This window comes from Erinaceus europaeus, chromosome 6 (genome assembly GCF_950295315.1).
Source record: "Erinaceus europaeus chromosome 6, mEriEur2.1, whole genome shotgun sequence".
Lineage (NCBI taxonomy): Eukaryota > Metazoa > Chordata > Mammalia > Eulipotyphla > Erinaceidae > Erinaceus > Erinaceus europaeus.
In genome coordinates this window covers 1,688,152-1,707,646 of record NC_080167.1, presented here as the reverse complement: position 1 = coordinate 1,707,646, position 19,495 = coordinate 1,688,152, and the positions used below count along the sequence as shown (strand labels likewise).

Below are 19,495 nucleotides of genomic sequence, written 5' to 3'. Positions count from 1 at the left end.
GGTCGGCGCCCAGGGGACAGTCAGGACACAGGGCCAGGGAGGGTGCCGGGGCTGGGCCTGGAACCCCCACCCCTCCGCCAGCCTGGGACAGCACAGGGCGGGGCCTGGGGAGCCGCACCCCTGCCCGCCCTAGTGGCGAGGGAGGCGGGGCCTGGCCACGGGGAAAAGGCCGGCGGGGCGGCTCCATCAGCCGGTCAGCATGAGTGGCCGAGTGGGCGACCTGAGTCCCAAGCAGCAGGAGGCGCTGACCAAGGTGAGCCGGAGACGCCGGGGCCCGGAGCTGGGCGCACCTGCTGTGCCCTCTCCTGTCGGTCCTGGGGGAGCGGCCGGGCCACCCGGGAGCCACGTTGCTGGGCAGCGGAGAGGCTGCGGGGGCACAAAGGCGACATTGATCCCGGCGGCGGGTGAGGGGGGCCGTCCCCTCCTTTCCAAGAGCGCTTCCTCCTCTGCCGGGCTGTGGGAGGCACCGACTGCCCCCTCTACCTTCCTGCCCACCCTGCCGGGCTCTCCAGTGTGGGGAGCTGGAGGTGCCAAGGGAGACTTCAGGGTGACCCTCAGCTCGACTGCAATCGGGGGGCTGCGCGTGACTCCCGCTGGCTGCGGGCTCGGTGCCCGGGTGCCGCAGCCAGGGCTTCCCGTTGCTGGGAGAGGGTGGCGAGCGGGGGTGGCCGCCCTGCTGGTGAGATTCCGTCTGCTGGCTGGGTGGAGAGGAGCTGGTGGCCGAAGGAAGGGGGGATTAGGGTGATTAGTGCTCTGGGCAGTGCCCCCAGCTGGGGCGGCAGGCTCACTGACCCTGGTCGGGCCCTGTGGTCAGTGACCTGGAGAGGCCAGGGGGACAGGGAGGGCACTGTGCAGGGGGTGTGACGTCCCCTAGGTCACTGTCCAGTCACTCCCTGCACTTGCCTCTTGGTGGTTTCCTGCGGACTGTCACTTCCAACTAGATCGGGCCCTCCCCTGTCCTCTGCCCAGCCCGGACCTGGGAGCCCAACACAGCCAAGAGACCAGCCTTTGCTGGCCAGCCCATCCGCCCTCCCTCCCCTGTAACCCCAGGGCTTGGCCCCTACTTGCTGCCCCAGGAGTATGGGACGGAGGTGTGTGTGTGTGTGTGTGTGTGTGTGTGTGTGTGTGTGTGTGTGTGTGTGAAGAGTCCATGCCTTAGCCTGGGGGGGTGCAGTGCTTGGCCCCAGTTATGCTGTGTGGCCTTGGGCCTGCATCTTGGCCTCTCTGAGCTTTGTCCATGAAGGGACAGTGGGAGTCCCGGGCCTGGAGCAAGGTGTGGACAGCACAGAGGCTGAACTCATTGGGGGCTGCTGGGTGTGGCCCACTCCGCCGTGACCTGTCCCCCAAGCTGGTGGCCCCAGGAGCAGCCTGAGCTCTGTCTCCCCGCTCCCCCTGATGCCCAAGGCACCTGCCTCTCACGCCTCACCTCTCTCTGCAGTTTCGAGAGAATGTCCAGGACCTTCTGCCTGCCCTGCCCAGCCAAGATGATTACTTCCTGCTGCGCTGGCTCCGAGGTGAGCGGGGGAGGCCCTGCCCTGCCAGCACCTGGCTCGACCTCCTGTTCCCGCTGTGTGGCACTGACCAGGGCTCAGAGAGCTGGAGGAGCCCGCCCTGGGTCGAGAACCCCTGTGCTGACTGGCCTGCGGGCGGGGAGTGAGAAGGGCTGTGTGGGAGCTGGAGGTGGGGTCCAGTTTAGAAATCCAGCTATTTTTTTTATTTTCCAGAGACAGAGGGGCAGAAAGGGAGAGATGGATGGATGGATGGATGGATGGATGGATGGATGGATGAGATTATATTGAAGCTGCCCGGCTAGAACCTGGGCTGCTCACATGACAGACCAGCACACTATTCAAGTGAACTTCTGCAGGCCCATTTTTTAGGTTTTTTTTTTTTTTAGGTTTATTTACTTAGCAATCAGAGCAGGAGAAAGAGAGAGCCAGAGTGTCACTCTGGCATGTGTGATAACGGGCATTAAACTCAGGACCTCCTGCTTGAGAGTCCAGTGCTCTGCCTACAGTGTCATCTCCCTGACCATATATTTAAAACAATTTTTAAAACTATATCTTATTAAGGAAATAATGGGGCTGGGGAGGTAGCATCATAGTTGTGCAGAATCACTCTCATGCCTGAGGCTCTGGGGTTCCAGGTTCCTGCACCCCCATTAGCCTGGGATCATCAGAGCTGGGGGGAGGGGTGAAGAGGGGAAGAGAGAGAAATAAGGATTTACAAGGCAGTTGTCATCTGGGTACAGTTTCTCACCTGTCCTGGAGAGGTGTCTGCCATACTCCCCCACCACTGTGAGTCCTCCTGCTACTCCCTGTGCCCTGGCTGATTGCAGGGCTCTGCTGAGGACCAGCCCTGGGGCCTCTGGGAAGCCCCAGACAAGGTCTAGCTTGCATGGTAGGCTTGCGGGTGGGTCAGCCTAACTTAGGTTGACCCTGGGTCCGAGCTGTGGGGGGACAGGATGAGACAGCCCCCCCCCCCCCCCCGCACACACACGATGGCGCGACACATAGGTCCCCAACTCCTGGCAGCTCCCTCCCTGCTCTCCCTCCAACATGGCCCCTTCCTTCACAGAAACTCTCCCCAGCCTTGGTGACACAGTCACGTCCCCTGGGAGAACCCCCACAATGCTTTGCAGCAGGCACCTGCACCCACCAGGGGCTGGCACCTTCCCCATGTGCCTGCATGGGGTGGGGGTGGGGAGGTCCTTCGCAGCACACAGCTGGGCAGGTGCCGCCTGTGCTCACTACCCCACCCCCCACCCAGGGGCTGAGCTCTGCCCGGCCAGGAGGTTCAGCAAGCCGGGTCCCCCACCCAAGACTAGGAGGTGGCCACAAAAGGACCCACAGGGGCGGCCAGGAGGCAGCTAGGTGCGCAGAGTGCAGGACTCGCCTACTGGCTGGGCTCCATCCCCAGTGCTCTGACATCTCCCACCGTAAATGCATCTGGGGCATCCAGGACGGGCCCTGCAGGCCACGGAGGCAGCTTAGGGCAGCTCCGGGAGGGGTGGCAGGAGCCCGAGAGCCTGAGGCAGCAGGTGGGACCACTGCCTGGCTGTGGGTAGTAGGGGCCTCTGAGAAGGCCTGTCCCCCAGGCTGGGAGCTTCCCTGAGATAAGGGTGCACAGTTCACCACACTCCCAGCCCCCAGGGAGATAGCTCTCCCCACACTTGGGGCGCCCTGCTGGGGAAATGTCACAGTCCACCTGCCCCCCCCCCCCACACACACACACGCTGCCAGGCACCCTCCCAGCTGACCCCTCCGAGCTATCTCTCCGGCTGCCCTGTGCCCCTCCTCCAGGGCAGCTGCTGAGTGAGGGCTTTGAGGTTGGGATGGGGCAGGGCACTGGGGTCAGGGCACTGGGGTCAGAACACTGGGGGCATCTGGGGTGCGCCCGGGGATGCAGGCGGGAGTGTGGCAGGGAGTGTGCTCAGCCCCGCCCAGGAGCCGTGACTCAGGGACGGTCCAGAGAGCGAGGGCTGGCCTCACGTTCAGGGCCGTCAGCAGATCTGACATCGATCAGATGGACATGGAGGGGGTTGCATAGGGCAAGTGAGGCACCCTGGGAGAGGGCACATGGGGCAGGTGGGGCACCCTGGGAGAGGCACAACAGATGGCAGACCCTGGGAGCTGGGCCTTCCCAATCTTCCCAGTCTGGAGTGACGGACTGGAAAGCGATTCCCCCAGAAAGCCTCCGTTCCACCATGGGCAGGTGGTCATGATTTGGGCGAGGGTGTCGGTTGACTGGGAGCTCGCTGAGCCAGGGGCACTTACCATTAAGGCTGTGGACTTTGGGGCTATGCTGGCAGCCATCCGGAGGCCACTCACAAGCTGACCAGCACAGCATCTAAAGTCTCCTTGGACAGAGGGCCAGCTGGAGGGCTGGGCAGGCCTGGGGGGCGCTCAGTGGTGGAGGCAGGACTGGCTCCTGTGGCCTCTGGTTTAGTCTCTGCCACCCCTGTGCCAGGCTTGGCTCTCTCACTCCCGTTAGTAATCAAATGTTTGCTGGGCCAGGTGTCGGCGCACACACACACTACAGTGTTAAGCACACACACTACAGTGCGTTCAAGCCCCTGGTCCCCACCTGCAGGGGGAAAGCTTCATGAGTGATGAAGCAGGGCTGCAGGTGTCTATCTTTCTCTCTCTCTATCTCCACCTCCCCTCTCAATTTCTCTCTGTCTCTATCCATTAATAAATAAATAATTTTTTAAAAAAATTTAATTTTTTTAAAAATTATTTTTACCAGAGTACTGCTCAGCTCTGATTTATGGTGGTGTAGGGGATTGAACCTGGGACTTTGGAGCCTCAGGCATGAGAGTCTCTTTGCATAACCATTATGCTATCTATCCCTACCCTTAAAAATATTTTTGTTGGGCAGTGGTCGATAGCATAATGTTTATGCAAACAGACTGTCATGCCTGAGGCTTCGAAGTCCCAGGTTCAATCCCCTGCACCACCATAAACCAGAGCTTATCAGTGCTCTGGTAATTAAATATATATATATATATATAGTTTGTTTAAGTTTTTAAAACTTTATTTTAGTTTTTATTTTATTTTATTTTTTGCCTCCAGGGTTATCGCTGGGGCTTTGTGCCGGCACTACAAATCCAAAGCTTCTGCTGCCTTTTCTTTCCATTTTATTGGATAGGACACAGATAAACTGATAGGAGGGGGGGAAATAGAAAGGGAGAGAGGAGAGATACCTACAGAACTACTTCACCGCTTGTGAAGCTACCCCCATGCAGGTGGGGAGCCGGGGGCTCAAACCTGAATCCTTGTGCAGGTCTTTACACTTAGTACTATGTACGCTTAACTGGGTGCACTACTGCCTGTCCCCCAAAACTGTATTCTTTTTATTATTACTATTTCTTTATTTACTTATTTGGCCTCTAGGGTTATTGCTGGGGCTTGGTGCATGCAACACGATTCCACTGCTCCTGGAGGCTCCCCCCCCCCACCTTTTTTGTTGCCCTTGTATTATTTTTTTACCATTGTTGTGGTTATTTTTATTATTATTGTTATTGATGTCATTGTTGTTGGATAGGAGAGAAAGAAATGGAGAGAGGAGGGGAAGACAGAGGGGGAGAGAAAGACAGACACCTGCAGCCCTGCTTCAGCACTCATGAAGCTTTCCCCCTGCAGGTGGGGGCTGGGGGCTCAAACCTGGGTCCTTGTGCCCTGTAACATGTGCATTCAACCAGGTGTGCCACTACCTGGCCCAATTGTATTCTTTTGACAGGACAGAGAAGAACTGAGGGGCAAGGAAGGAGATAGAGAGGGAGAGAGAGACAGAGAGACACCTGCAGCCCAGCTTCATTGCTCCTGAAGCTTTTTTTCTGCAGGTGGGGACCAGAGGCTTGGACCCAGGTCCCTGTGCGTGGTAGCCTGTCCACTTAAGCAGGTGTGCCACTGCCTGGCCCCTAGTAAATAAATCTTCAGAAAGCCGAAAAATAATAAGGGTTCCCAGACGGACAGGTGAGCAGGCTGGCTGGCACGGAAACAGACAGGTGGTGGGGCCAGAGCCGGGCGTGAGGAGGGAGGAGGGCCTTGCCCACAGCTCCCCGGCCCAGCAGGAGCTCTGGGGGTGGTGAGTGCCATCTTCGTGCTGAGCTGAAACAGAACCATGTGCCCAGGCTTGTGTGGGGTTTGGTCGGCCCAGGTGTAATTCTGGAATTCCTCAGGCGCCATGGGAAGACGGCCCCAGGGTCCCACTAGGGTCCGGTATTCTCCCTGGGACACTCACCAGCCCCCCACCTAAGCCGCTTCCTCTGTGGGCTGTGGCCAAGCCCTCAGGTCTGGACATTAGACCTGGGGGAGGTGCAGTGTGCAGTGCAGGCACCTGATAAGGGTCCAGGGTCCGCTTGTCCTCAGGACAGATAAGAGCCTCCTTGGGGAGTCGGGCTGTAGCGCAGCAGGTTAAGCGCAGATGGCACAAAGCACAAGGACCGGCATAAGGATCCCGGTTCGAACCCCAGCTCCCCACCTGCAGGGGAGTCGCTTCACAGGCGGTGAAGCAGGTCTGCAGGTGTCTATCTTTCTCTCCCCCTCTCTGTCTTCCCCTCCTCTCTCCATTTCTCTCTGTCCTCTCCAACAACGACAACAACAATAATAACTACAACAATAAAACAACAAGGGCAACAAAAGGGAATAAATAAATAAAATAAATATTAAAAAAAAAAAAGAGCCTCCCTGATGGCAGATGACCCCCTGGCCGCCCTGCTGCCCTGGACCTCGCCCTGTGGCTCTGGAGCCCAGGGGGTCAGGAGCAGTGTCCTGTCCATGCCCGCTCCTCGTGGGGTGCTCTGTTGTCAGGGACTGACCCCGCCCGCACTTCCGTTACAGCCAGGAGCTTCGACCTGCAGAAGTCCGAGGCCATGCTCCGTAAGGTGAGGCTGGCTCCCACCCTCACCCCATGGCAGTGCCCCGCCCCCCATCTGGGAGGCACAGCTGAGCCCGCCAGCCGGCGGGGAGGGGGTCTGCTGGCACTCCCAGCCAGCCAGCCAGAGCGGGTGCCCCCAACCCCAGTCCTGAAGTCACTGTGTTCGCAGCACGCGGAGTTCCGGAAGCAGAAGGACATTGACAACATCATCAACTGGCAGCCGCCAGAGGTGAGCACGCAGCCCACCCGCCCGGGGCCAAGGGGCCAGGGGCTCGCAGACGGCACCCAGGAGGGGCTGGAGGCCGAGGGGGACGGGAGCCTGGAGAGAGGGGTGCCCCTGCCTGCTGACGCTTGCGTCCCCAGGTGATCCAGCTCTACCTGTCGGGAGGCATGTGCGGCTACGACCGCGACGGCTGCCCCGTGTGGTACGATGTCATCGGGCCGCTGGACGCCAGGGGGCTGCTGCTCTCGGCCACCAAGCAGGACCTGCTCAGGACCAAGATGCGAGACTGCGAGCTGTTGCTGCGGGAGTGCCTCAGCCAGACTGACAAGGTGGGTGGTGGGAGGCTCTGTGGGTGGCCACTGCCCGCTGGGGACAGGCTGGGGCAGCTCGGGTCAGAGCACAGGGCCTGACCCCAGAGCCAACGTGTCAGACGGGAAGCTGTCTGTCTCAGGGACAAGTTGATGTTGTCAGACGTTTGCTTTCCAAGCAAACACTGCCAAGGGAGGCAGCTGAGTGGGCAGAGTACAAGGCCCTGACATGGGTCCCTGCAGCACTTCTGACCACTGCCCCCAATAAAGTAAGCAGATATGGGGGCCGGGCGGTAGCGCAGCAGGTTAAGTGCACATGGCGCGAAGCGCGAGGACAGGCGTAAGGATCCTGGTTCGAGCCCCCGGCTCCCCACCTGCAGGGGAGTCCCTTCACAGGTGGTGAAGCAGGTCTGCAGGTGTCTGTCTGTCTCTCCCCCTCTCTGTCTTCCCCTCCTCTCTCCATTTCTCTCTGTCCTATCCAACAACGATGACATCAGTAACAACGATAAACAAAGGCAACAAAATGGGGAAAATAGCCTCCAGGAGCAGTGGATTCACATGCACCAAGCCCCAGCGATAACCCTGGAGGCATAAAAAAAAGTTTTATATATATATATAACTATTACCTGTATATATATGTATATAATACATATATACCTGTATTATATGTATATATATAATAGGTAATATATACATATAGATAGATAGATAATAATTATTGATTTTAAGTGAGGCAGAGTGAAAGAGAGACAAGAGCACTGTTCAATTCCTACATGTAGGGCCGGGTGGTGGTGCACCTGGTTGAGCGCACGTATTACAATGCGCAAGGACCCAGGTTCGAGTCCCCGGTCCCCACCTGCAAGGGGAAAGCTTCGCGAATGGTGAAGCAGGGCTGTAGGTGTCTCTCCCCCTCTCTATCACCCCCTTCCTACTTGATTTCTGGCTGTCTCTATCCAATAAATAAAGATAATAAACAAAAATAAAATAGAAACCTTTCAATTCCTACATGTGGAAGTGCTGGGCATTGAACCTGGGGCCTTGGGCATGCAAGCCTGGTGCACTGGGGGCTATGCTGTTAGTGAAGGAAGCGGCCAGGTTCTAAGCCGTTAGTGCTCAGCCCCCCACCCCAGAAGGGCGGCTCCAGGCAAGGGGGGTGCGTGGAGTGGGCTTGTCCACTGCGGAAACATGGCGTTAGAGTCTGTTACCTGATGGAGCCCCAGACCTGGACAGGGACCCCAGGTGGGCAAGGAGGAGCTCAGAGCCACTGCTGCCAGAACCCTGTCAGGCACAGACCACCCAAGATGCTGGGCAGTTTCTGTACTGGCCTCCCCCGGCCAGTGCAGAAACTGCCTCCGGCTCCAGCGTGGGGACAGGCCGGTTTGGGGACGTACCTGAGGGCCGAGGCCGGAAAGCACCTGGGGCCTGGCTGCACCCCTCCCCCCAGCCCTCGGGCCAGAACACAGAGACCCCAGATAACATCTGCAGCCCTGGAGCTCTCGGAGGGAGAATGCAGAGTCCTGGGCTGCACAGGGACTGACGCCCCACTCCCCGCTGGGTGGGTGGTGGCCTCTGTGCTCAGGGACACTCCTGGGACTTTGTGTCCCTGCAGATGGGCAAGAAGGTGGAGACGGTGACCCTGATCTATGACTGTGAGGGGCTGGGCCTCAAGCATCTCTGGAAGCCGGCGGTGGAGGCCTACGGAGAGGTGGGTGGGGGCAGCCCAGGTCCAGGCGGGGGTGGGTGGGGGCAGCCCAGGATGGGGGCACAGCGGGGAGGTGGACCCTTCTCTGTGGGACCCAGAGGCCTTATCTCCACAGTTTCTCTGCATGTTTGAGGAAAACTACCCCGAGACACTGAAGCACCTTTTCATCATTAAAGGTGAGGTGGAGACGGCCAGTCGGGAGAGGGGACGGAGCAGCTGGGGCCCCTGACACAGGAGAGGTCTGAGAGCCTCTCACGGCCTATCACAGGCAGACAGCCGCATAGCCCCACCTCAGGAGCCACCAGCCGGGCCCACTGTCCCCTCAGCAGTCGGGGCAGCGGGCGCTCATAGGTGCCCAATGACCGTGCTCCTCGGGCACACGGGGGCTCCATGGCGGCAGGAGACTCGTGTCCCAACCTGGGGGCTGAGGGGGACACAGACAGGGGACAGAGCAGGCCTCACGCCACCTGCTGTGTTCCAGCCCCCAAGCTGTTCCCCGTGGCCTACAACCTGGTCAAGCCCTTCCTGAGCGAGGACACCCGGAAGAAGATCATGGTACTGGGCGGTGAGTGGCACCCACAGTTCCCCAGGGGGCCCTCGAGGGTGGGGGGTGTATGTGGCCACAGCACCAGGGCACGGGCTCCCCGTGTGGGCCTGGGAGGCAGACAGGGCCGGCTGGGGTCCCCTGTGCATCTCTGTGAGACCGTTTCTCCCGCTGTCATTCTAGAAGAAAATTAGGCGCTGGGAGTCGGGCGGTGACGCAGCGGGTTAAGCGCAGGTGGTGCAAAGTGCAGGGACCAGCCCCTAAGGATCCTGGTTCGAGCCCCCAGCTCCCCACCTGCAGGGGAGTGGCTCCACAGGCGGTGAAGCAAGTCTGCAGGTGTCTACCTTTCTCTCCCCCTCTCTGTCTTCCCCTCCTCTCTCCATTTCTCTCTGTCCTGTCCAACAACAATGACATCAATAATAACTACAACAATAAAACAAGGACAACAAAAGGGAGTAAATAAATAAATAAAAATAAAAATAAAAAAACAAGAGAATCAGAACTGGACCAGAGAGGCCACTGGCTGTCGCGGGCATGTGTGAGGCTCCAAGTTCATCCCCTGGCACCACGTCAGGAAAGTATGAGGTGTGGCCAGGTAGCGGTGCACCTGGTTAAGCGCACGCTACAATGCTCACAGACCCAGGTTCAAGCCCCCGGTCCCCACCTGCAGGGGGAAAGCTTCGCGAGTGGTGAAGCAGGGCTGCAGGTGTCTCTCTGTCTCTCTCCCTCTCTAGCTTCTCCCCTCTTGATATCTGTTTCTTTTTTCTTTTTAATTTTTTTATGATATTTATTTACTTATTGGATAGAGACAGCCAGAAATTGTGAGGGAAGAGCATGATAGGGAGACAGAGAGCCACCTGCAGCCCTGCTTCACTGCTCACAAAGCTTTCCCCCTGCAGGTGTGGACCAGGGGCTTGAACCCATGTCCTTGCACATTGTAGCAAGTGTGCTCAACCAGATGTGCCACCATCCAGCCACTTTTCTTTGTTTCTATTCAATAATAAATAAAATATAATATAAATATATATATTTTAAACAACAACAACAAAGGAAGTAGGAGCTGGTGGTGTGTCCCCCAGGAGTGGTCCTGCGAGGAGGTGACAGAGCAGGTGTTGTGGCAGGGGTGGGGGACAGCTAAGTGTGGCTTTGTGCATGTCAGCTGCCAGGCCCTGGATGACGTGCCAAGGCCCCAAAGGGACAGAGGCCCTTGAAGGGTCCCATCTTGCAGGAGGGAAAGGCCCCAGAGGTGACTGCAGGGTGTGAGGAGGTGCCAGGGAGGAAGGGACGAGTCTGGGGCTAGGCAAGCAGCAGAAGCAGAGTACAGGGCAGGAGAGGGCACGGGGCCAGAGGACCCGGGCCTCTGGGAAGCAAGGACTGGCCCTCCCCCAGGACCACTGGGAGCCTCAGCTGAGCCGAGAGGCTGTGAAGACCAAACAGTAGGCTGTGGCCACCACCCAGGCTGTGCCAGGCAGGGGTGGGGGCCATTTCCAGTGGCTTGGGAAGCTCGGCACCGGACTTGGGGGCTTGAGGCTCCCAGCTCCATCCGGGCTTGGGAGGGTCTCCTACGTGTGAGACATGTGGAATAGCCCGTCTGGGCCTAGGAAGCAGAGGAGCAGAACTGGAGCGAGGGAGGGAGAGAGAATGAGTAATCTAAAATAGCTCCCCGGGTGCTGCAGGAGAAGCAGGGGGAGGGGACAGGACAGGGGAGCCTGTGTGTGAGGTCTCTGCTGGGGCACCTGGGCCTCAGGCTGTGGGTGGGTGAACCTCAGCTGCAGGTCTGGGAACCGCCAAGTGGCTGGTGAGGCCGGCAGCAAGGCAGGTGAAGAGACTGAGCCCCAGCAGTCACCACCCCGAATAGGAGTGGGGGTGAATGGAGGACAGCGCTCCCTGTCTGCTGAGGCCCAGGGTGCTTGGAACTTTCTGGAACCTGGGGCTTCTGGGAGCTGGCCTGGCTCCGCGGCGCTGGGTCCCTCCCCTGGCGGCCTGGGTCTCTGTAAAGTGGGGGAAGCTTCTGGGCCCGACTTGGCTTTGACCACCTGTTCCCGCTGTGGCCCAAGGCCTGAGGTCTGGGCTCCGTCCTTCTGCAAGAGCAGGAAGGAGCAGGTCTCCACCTGGGGGTGAGCTGGTGGCGGGCAGCACTGCTGCTCTGTCACACTCTCCCAGAAAAAGGAAAGGGAAATCGCTTGGCGTCCTTGAGAAGGAACAGGGATCTGGGCCATCAGGAAGCTGTCGCACACACAGCCCGAGCCCCAGGCAACTCTCCTGTGGGGCTCGGACCCGAGCCTGTGCAGGCTCTGGCTGGAGCCTCCACTCTACCTCACAGACGCAGGGCAGAGGAAGAGAGCTCTGGCGTTATCTAAGTATGATGATAATAATAATAATAATAATTAGGCTGGGAGTCGGGCAGTAGCACAGCGGTTAAGCGCACATGGCACAAAGCACAAGGACCGGCATAAGGATCCTGGTTTGAGCCCCCGGCTCCCCACCTGCAGGGGAGTCACTTCACAGGTGGTGAAGCAGGTCTGCAGGTGTCTGTCTTTCTCTCCCCCTCTCTGTCTTCCCCTCCTCTCTCCATTTCTCTCTGTCCTATCCAGCAACGATGACATCAATGACAACAATAATAACTACAATAAAACAAGGGTGACAAAAGGGAAAATAAATATATAAAAAAGAAAAAGAAAAGAAAAATCAGGCTACAGTCTTTCATGCCTGAAGCTTTGAGCAACCAGGTTCAGTCCCCGGCCTGGCCAGTCAGAGCTGAGCAGCGCTTGGTAAGAATGAATGAATGAACAGCAGAAGCAGAAAGTGGCTGGGTGAAACCACGTTGCAGGGGCTGGCGGATGTGGCCTCCACACAGCACCCGGTGGCGAGGGCAGCCTGCATGTTCTCAGGATGGAGCTGGGGTTCAGTCCTCCACGCCTGTTCGTGACCCCTCCTGCCTCCGTCCCTGCTGCTGGCGTTCACCCCCTTGACTCTGCGCCAGGTGGCTCCCGAGCCCCCCACAGCGGCCTCCCGCACCCTGACTCTGCCCCCCACACTGTGCGAGGTGCATGAGGCTTCAGGGGCCTGGCGGTGACCTCCCGTGCCCGCCTCTCCCCTCCCTGCAGCCAACTGGAAGGAGGTTCTGCTGAAACACGTCAGCCCCGACCAGCTGCCCGTGGAGTACGGGGGCACCATGATGGACCCCGACGGAGACCCCAAGTGCAAGTCCAAGGTGGGTGCCCAGGGCAGGGCGCCCCATCGAGCGCGGGCCCTGCCTGCGTGGTTGGCCGGCAGCTGCTCACCCCACGCTGCTTCCAGATCAACTATGGGGGCGACATCCCCAAGAAGTACTACGTGCGCGACCAGGTGCAGCAGCAGTACGAGCACTCGGTGCACATCTCGCGGGGGTCCTCGCACCAGGTGGAGTACGAGATCCTCTTCCCCGGCTGCGTGCTCAGGTGGGCCTGGGGGCCTGGGGTGCTGGGGGGACCTGGGGTGCTGGGGGGCCTGTGGTGCTGGGGAGGAGGCCTGGGGTGCTGGGGGGTCTGGGGAGGAGGCCTGGGGTGCTGGGGGGTCTGGGGAGGAGGCCTTGGGTTCTGGGGGGTCTGGGGAGGCCTGGGGTGCTCAGGTGGGCCTGGGGTGCTGGGGGGTCTGGGGAGGAGGCCTGGGGTGCTGGGGGGTCTGGGGAAGGGGCCTGGGGTGCTCAGGTGGGCCTGGGGAGGAGGCCTGGGGTGCTGGGGGGTCTGGGGAGGGGGCCTGGGGTGCTGGGGGGTCTGGGGAGGGGGCCTGGGGTTGGGGTCCTGGGACAGACCAACCCAGACTCCGTCTCCACATGTGCCCCCCCCCCGCGCCCCCAGGTGGCAGTTTGCATCCGACGGGGGGGACGTTGGTTTCGGCATCTTCCTGAAGACGCGGCCGGGGGAACGGCAGCGGGCGGGGGAGATGGCGGAGGTGCTGCCCAGCCAGCGCTACAACGCCCACCTGGTGCCCGAGGACGGCACGTTCACCTGCAACGAACCCGGCATCTGTGAGTCTCCCCTGCCGCTCTGCCCGGGGGCCTTGCTCCAGGGGCCTGTCAGACGCCCTGAGGTCACCTCTCCTGGTGCTGGTGGGGGGCCTGGGTCTCTGGCTCGGTGCGACAGAGCAGGCGCCCCGGGACTTGGCTGGCCAGGACAGACAGACGTTCCTGAGGGGCGGTGAGGACCCAGCCCGACCCCCTCCAGACCGCTCAGATGGAGCGTGGATGGCATGGGTCGGGACGGGCAGGGCAGAAGCCACCATCTTCCCTACCCTGTGGTGTCTGGTGAGGACCCCGGGTTCATCAGTGTGCTCCTGGTGCGGACAGACACACAGACAGCAGGACACAGGTGGCTGCAGGGTTTTGAATAAGTCACAAGCCACCGGAAGGCAGGACAGAGGCAGACAGAGCGAGGAAGCATCCCACCTTGTGGGCATGTGCGGAGGGGTCCTGGACCCTCTGCCAGCTCCAGGGGGTCACCTCCACAGTGCTGCCCCACCAGAGGGACGGCACCCACCTCCTCGGGCGCGTGTCAAAGCTGGGGAGGAGCCCTGGGCCTCGGCGTGCTCTGCCCACTGGGCTGCCTTCCTGGCCCCCGCACCTAGGTAGCCCTCAGGCTTGGCTCTCTGCACCGCAGCTGGTTGCCTGGCTCCGGGTGGGTGGCGGCGGTCTTGCGGGCGGGCAGCTGTGTCCCCCTGCGCCTCAGTGAGGACAAGGCTCAGCCGGCCTAGGCTGTCAGCACATCTCCCACAGGCATGGCCAGCAGTGGACAGGGCAGCGGGGTTGCGAGTGGGTGCACTCTCCACAGGGTCCCTGAGCAGGCACCCCAAGACAGGCGCCACCAGAGGGTGCTGGAGCTGGGCCGGGCACGTAGGGACGAGGGCCACCCCGAGTGGCAGCGAGGGGCCCAGGCCAGGAAAGGAGCTCCCCCAAGGGCTCAGGCCAGGAGCAGCAGCCGCCCACTTCTTGTTTGCTTGTTTTTTGACAGAGGGAGGGAGGCACCACTGCGCTGCCCTGCCACTCGGCCCCTTTTGCTCGGTGCCCCGTGTGGCTCCGGGCTGGCCCTGGGCCCTCGTGCTTGCTGAAGCCTTTGGGGAAGCCACCCCCAGGTCCCCAGGCCACCTGCCGTCCAGCCTGGCTGCTTTGTTGCCTCTCGTATCTGGGGGCACCTGAGAGAGGCTGAGAGCCTCTGGGCACACCTGAGCCTGGGCCTGGGCCTGGGCTCTGTCACTCCTGTTGGCCGAGTTCCCAGATGGAATGCTCACGGCCCCTCACCCCTGGCAGCACCAGGGACATAGACACAGGACCTGGGCAAGCTCCATGAGCGGTGGAGTGGTGCTGTGATGTCTTCCCTTCCGTCTGTCTGTTTCTCCCTCCCTCTCTCTCTTTTTGGCCTCCAGGGTTATCACTGGAACTTGGTGCCAACACTACGAATCCACTGCTCTTGCTGGCCATTTTTTCCATTTTGCTGGACAGGACAGAAAGAAATTGAGAGGGGAGGGGAGCTTGAGAGGAAAAGAGAAAGACAGACACCTGCAGACCTGCTTCACTACTCATGAAGTGTCCCCCCTGCAGGTGGGGAGCCGGGCACGAACCTTGCACTAGTCTGTGTTTAGTATTACGTGCGCTTTACTGCGTGCACCGCTCCGCAGCCCTACTCTCTTTCTCTCTAGCTGACATTTAAAAAACAAATCATCCAGGCAGTGTGGTTGTGTATACATGAGATCCCAGCAGGCAAAACAAAACGAGAAACGAAACACAATAATAACGATCCCAACAGTGTTTAAAGTCCTTTTTATCATTCTGCGGTTAGACTGAAATAACCCACCTACACACGTAATTATAAAGAATCAACACGACAGCGTGCCATGTAAAAAGAGAATTGAAAAGCTAATACACACACACAGACACCACTCTGCTGTGACCAGAGCAGGTGGTAGGAACTGAGCCCTGGCCCAGGAGTTTTTTCACTGCATTTAGGGAGAGGGTGAAGCTTCCCCACGGTGCCCGAGGATCCAGGCTGGGGGAGGCTGGCGGGGTAGGTGTGAGCCAGCCGTCCCGCGACTGGCCAAGGAGCCGCGTCTGCAGGCTGGGGGCTGGGGCACAAGACCCCTTCAGAACGCAGCGGCTCAGGATGCCGTCCTCTGGCCTGTGCTGCTCTGAGCTCGGGGCCTCTCCTCCCGACCTGCTGCCGAGGTGCTCGCTCTCCAGGGGAGAGAAGCCCCCCACCCAGAGTGACTGCTGGCCCTCGAGTCCCTGCACGGAGAGGAAGCCGAGGAGCTGCCCCCGCCCACACGGGACGGGCCCACACGGGACGGGCTGGCGGTGGGCCCCTGGTCTACACTGCGCTTTGCCTTGGGGGAAAGGACACTAACAGGGGTGAAGTGCACAGGGCTCCCCTCCCCCTGCTTTTCTTTCTAGAAAAAGACAAGAGGGAAGGAACAGAGCTAGTGTTTTTGTTCTCAGACTCCCTTCTCTTGAAGGATACTTGACTGAAATAGAACACCTTCTAAAAAAAGGAAAAGAGAAGGGGTCAATTAAAAGCAGCCTGATGCGTGGCCAAGGCTTGGCAGCCTTCTCTGCCGACTGCAAGCCTGCTCGCCGTCCCAGGAGGAAGGCACTGCCGGCGGGTCTGGTCCCTTCTTCCATTAGACACTCTCACTGCTGACAAGCACAGCACCCGGGCAAATCCTCAGGGAAGGCACTTGGCATGAAGGGCGGCCAAGTGGCGAGGCCGGCATCTCTCTCTACACCTCTGTGAACAAAGGTGTCCCAGTGTGCAGACTGTTCTGAAACTTACTTTTTATGATCATTTCTGCAGGTATTTCTTTTTTTAAATTTCCTAATCTTTATTTATTGGATAGAGACAGACAGAAATCAAGAGGGAAGGGGGTGATAGAGAGGGAGAGAGACAGAGAGACACCTGCAGCCCTGCTTCACCAATCGTGAAGCTCTCCCCTTGCAGGTGGGGACTGGGGACTCGAACCTGAGTCCTTGCGCACTGTAATGTGTGCTCAACCAGGTGCGCCACCACCCGGCCCCATCTGCAGGTATTTCTCATGGAGCTAACCTTTCTTTTCACAAGGAGAGCATTTTATTCTATGGATCTTAATAGCTTAATACTAAGGCAACATTTGACTGTACGTACACACACACACACAGACACATACAGAGACAAACACACACACACACACACAGACACACACACACACACAGAGACACACGCAGAGACAAACACACAGACACACACACACAGAGACAAACAGACACACACACAGGCACACACACAGAGACAGACACACACACAGGTACACACACAGACAGACACACACAGACAGATACACACACACAGAGAGACAAACACAGACACACACACACACAGGCACACACACACAGACACACACACACACACAGGTTAAATTCTCAGTCGTAGATGTGCGGCCATCCTACCTACCTTTTGTCAAACACGGAACCAGGCAGAACTGAGTGGCAAGGGGCCCGAGAAGGGAGTCCCAGCTTCCTCACTGGATGACACAGTGGCCTCCTGAAATACAAAGCAGGGTTCACTCTGGATCCAGACTCTCTCCCTCCAGTGATGAGCCTTTCTGCATAACCATTACACTGTCTCCCTGCCCCTCCTTTTAAAAAAAGAGGATCTGACCTCTTTTAATTTTTTATTTATTTGATAGAGACAGAGAAATTGAGAGGAGAGGGTAAGATAGAGGGAGACAGAGACACCTGCAGCCCTGCTTCACCACTCGTGAAACTTTGCCCCTGCAGGTAGGGACCAAGGGCTCGAACCCCGGTCCTTGTGCACTGTAATGTGAGCACTTAAACAGGTGCACTACTGCCTGGACCCCCCCTCAGTGTTCTTTTCAGCCGCTAGACGCGGAGTCCCTGCCCGCACTGCAGGCTCCAGGCCTGTCCAGCCGCTAGACGCGGGGTCCCTGCCCGCACCGCACACTCCAGGCCTGTCCAGCTGTCAGACGCGGGGTCCCTGCCCACACCGCAGGCTCCAGGCCTGTCCCTTCTTCTTCTAGCGTTTGCCCTTCTTCCGTAGCCAGTCAACAGCATCAGGTTGAGCCTGATGTCAAGTTTCGAGACCTCCTTTGAATCTGGAGAGGTGGCAGTCGTTGACTATGTGGGTCATAGTCTGTCTGGAGCCTCAGGGGCAGATCGGGTCGTCTCTGGCTCCCCAGCGATGGAACATAGCGGCGCACCGGCCATGGCCTGTTCGATAGCGATTAGGAGAGCCCGATCATAACGTGCTAGGTCAAAGCCGGGTGGACGCTCGCAGGGGTCTGTGATGAGGTGTTTGTTCTTGACCTCAGCTGACTGCCAGCTCTGTTTCCAAGAGTCTGGAACAGAGAAGTTCAGTGTAGGCGTAGGGGACCAGATTGGGTGACGAGACGTCAAGCGTTGGACAGGGTGGGCGAAGATCTCCGCGTATATTGGCAGGTCCGGTCGAGCGCAGACGTGGGAAATGAACTTAGATGATGCCGCATCCCGACGGATATCTGGCGGGGCGATGTGGCTGAGAACTGGCAGCCACGGAACCGGGGTGGAACGGATGGTTCCAGAAATGATCCTCACGGAGGAGTATAATTTGGACTGTCCCTGAACCACAGCTGCCCGGATCGGTTGGGCTGCGGGGCTCAGGGCCTGACCGCTGTCCTCCCTCCCTCTCTCCGCAGACGTGCTGCGCTTCGACAACACCTACAGCTTCATGCACGCCAAGAAGGTCAGCTTCTCGGTGGAGGTGCTGCTGCCGGACAAGGCCTCGGAGGAGAAGCTGAGCCAGCTGGGGGCCAAGTAGCCGCCCGCCCGCGTCCCCGGCTGGGCCTGGGGCCCCGGACCCCACGACGAGGGAGGGAGGCAGGGAGTGGGACTGGGTCTCCTCGCCTTTAAAAGTCCTAAGGAGTCGCCAGGGGCTGGGCAGCGTGCTGGGAACCGTCTGTCCTGCCAGCCGCGAGCTGCGCCACCCTCGCTCGTCCTGCGACAGCCGAGAAGTGCCGCAGGCAGGACCGTGTTCCCGGGGGGCACGCCCGCGCCCAGAGGCCCCGGGGCGGCAGGGCAGCCCGGTGGTCGCGCCAGGTGGGGGTGAGAGTCCCGCGGGCATCCCCGCGCCTCCCCCCGGCTCCAGCGAGCGGCCCCAGGTGGGGAGGACGGGCCGCCCGTCTCCGGATTTCTCTCTGGAGACTGTCGGGGACCCAGCCCGCCTGCCCCAGACGACCGCCATCCGCCCCGCCGTGCCCGCCGGGCGGCGCGCTCCCGGGGGGGGGTACCGGGGCCACCGACCCCGCACGGCAGCTTCCTCGGGGGCGCAGGGAGGGAGGGGTGAGGACAGGGCGACCCCCGCCCCCGAGGTGCGCCACGCTGTCAAGGAGCACTAGCCAGTGAATAAAGCCGAGGCCGCAGCACGGCGTGTCCTGGTGCCTGCGTGGCGACTCCCGCGTCCCACCAGCCCCGCAAAGAAAAGCGCGGGGCTGCCGCCGCAGGGCGCATGCGCAGAAGTCTCCCGCCGCCGCTGTCTCGCGGTGATTTCCCATAGGGCCCCGTGATCGGTTCGTCTTCCGATTGGTCCCGCTGGTGGGCGTGTCTCCGCCATCTTTGTTAAGGGCGGGCGGGATTTCCCCCCCCCCCCCAGCCGCCCTCACGTTCAGGGCGGAAGTGTCGCTCGGGCGCCCCTGGTTCAACGCATTCGAACGCGGGTCGTGGGAGCGGGGGGGGGGGGGGGGGGGGGGCAATCCGGGATTTGGAGCGACGCCGCGGGGGACGGTCACGTGGTGCTAGGGACTGTCTCCTAATTCCGCTCTCGCAGGGCCGCTCCTGCGGGGCCCAGGGACCAGGCAGCTTCCCGCGAGGTCGCTGCGGACAGTTGAGCGACTCGACCTGCGGGACGGAGCGCGGGGCCGAGCCCAGCACCGCGTCCCCGTGCCCTCTGACCCCCAGCTCCCGGGGCCAAACAGCCCAGCAGCCCTCGTGCTCGCTGCGGTGGAATCTGCCCATCGCCCTTTGCGCGAGTCCCCCGGCCCATTCATCGGCCCGCCCGGCCACCCGGCCACCCGGATACCCGGATACCCGGATACCTACCCGGCCACCCAGCTACCCACCCGGATACCCACCCGGATACCCAGCTACCTACCCGGTCACCCGGCTACCCACCCGGCCCCCCACCCGGCTACCCACTGGGTCACCCAGCTACCCGACTCCCCACCCGGCCACCCAGCTACCCGACTCCCCACCCGGCTACCCGGCCACTCGTGTACCCATCCAGCTCCCCACCCCGCTACCCGGCCACCCGGCTCCCCACCCGGCCACTCGTGTACCCATCCAG

At 60.2% G+C, this 19,495-nt stretch overlaps 2 protein-coding genes across 3 annotated transcripts in view; one reads left to right on the top strand and one right to left on the bottom strand.

Annotated features, from left to right (window-relative positions):
- Positions 1-19,495, bottom strand: part of RNF215 (ring finger protein 215) — a 98,012-nt gene that overhangs the window by 10,670 nt on the left and 67,847 nt on the right. Inside the window, exon 1 of one of the 2 annotated variants that reach the window (XM_060192837.1) lies at positions 5,558-5,563. The exons of the other annotated variant lie outside the window; for it this stretch is intronic. The gene's annotated coding sequence lies outside the window, so the exon portion shown is untranslated. Of the gene's footprint in view, positions 1-5,557; positions 5,564-19,495 lie in introns of those variants that run through there. 2 annotated transcript variants of the gene reach the window in all.
- Positions 119-17,981, top strand: SEC14L2 (SEC14 like lipid binding 2). The gene is made up of 12 exons (XM_060192831.1): positions 119-253; positions 1,439-1,514; positions 6,345-6,388; positions 6,551-6,610; positions 6,745-6,933; positions 8,522-8,617; positions 8,730-8,790; positions 9,096-9,179; positions 12,266-12,372; positions 12,459-12,598; positions 12,998-13,167; positions 17,853-17,981. Exons 1-12 carry the CDS (start codon positions 200-202, stop codon positions 17,972-17,974), a joined length of 1,203 nt encoding a protein of 400 aa, XP_060048814.1. The 5' UTR covers positions 119-199; the 3' UTR covers positions 17,975-17,981.

Coding starts and splice junctions, on each gene's coding strand:
- SEC14L2 (XM_060192831.1), top strand. CDS start 200: ATGAGTGGCCGAGTGGGCGACCTGAGTCCCAAGCAGCAGGAGGCGCTG. Junction 6,934..8,521: donor GCCTCAGCCAGACTGACAAG/GTGGGTGGTGGG, acceptor GTGTCCCTGCAG/ATGGGCAAGAAGGTGGAGAC. Junction 8,791..9,095: donor GCACCTTTTCATCATTAAAG/GTGAGGTGGAGA, acceptor GCTGTGTTCCAG/CCCCCAAGCTGTTCCCCGTG.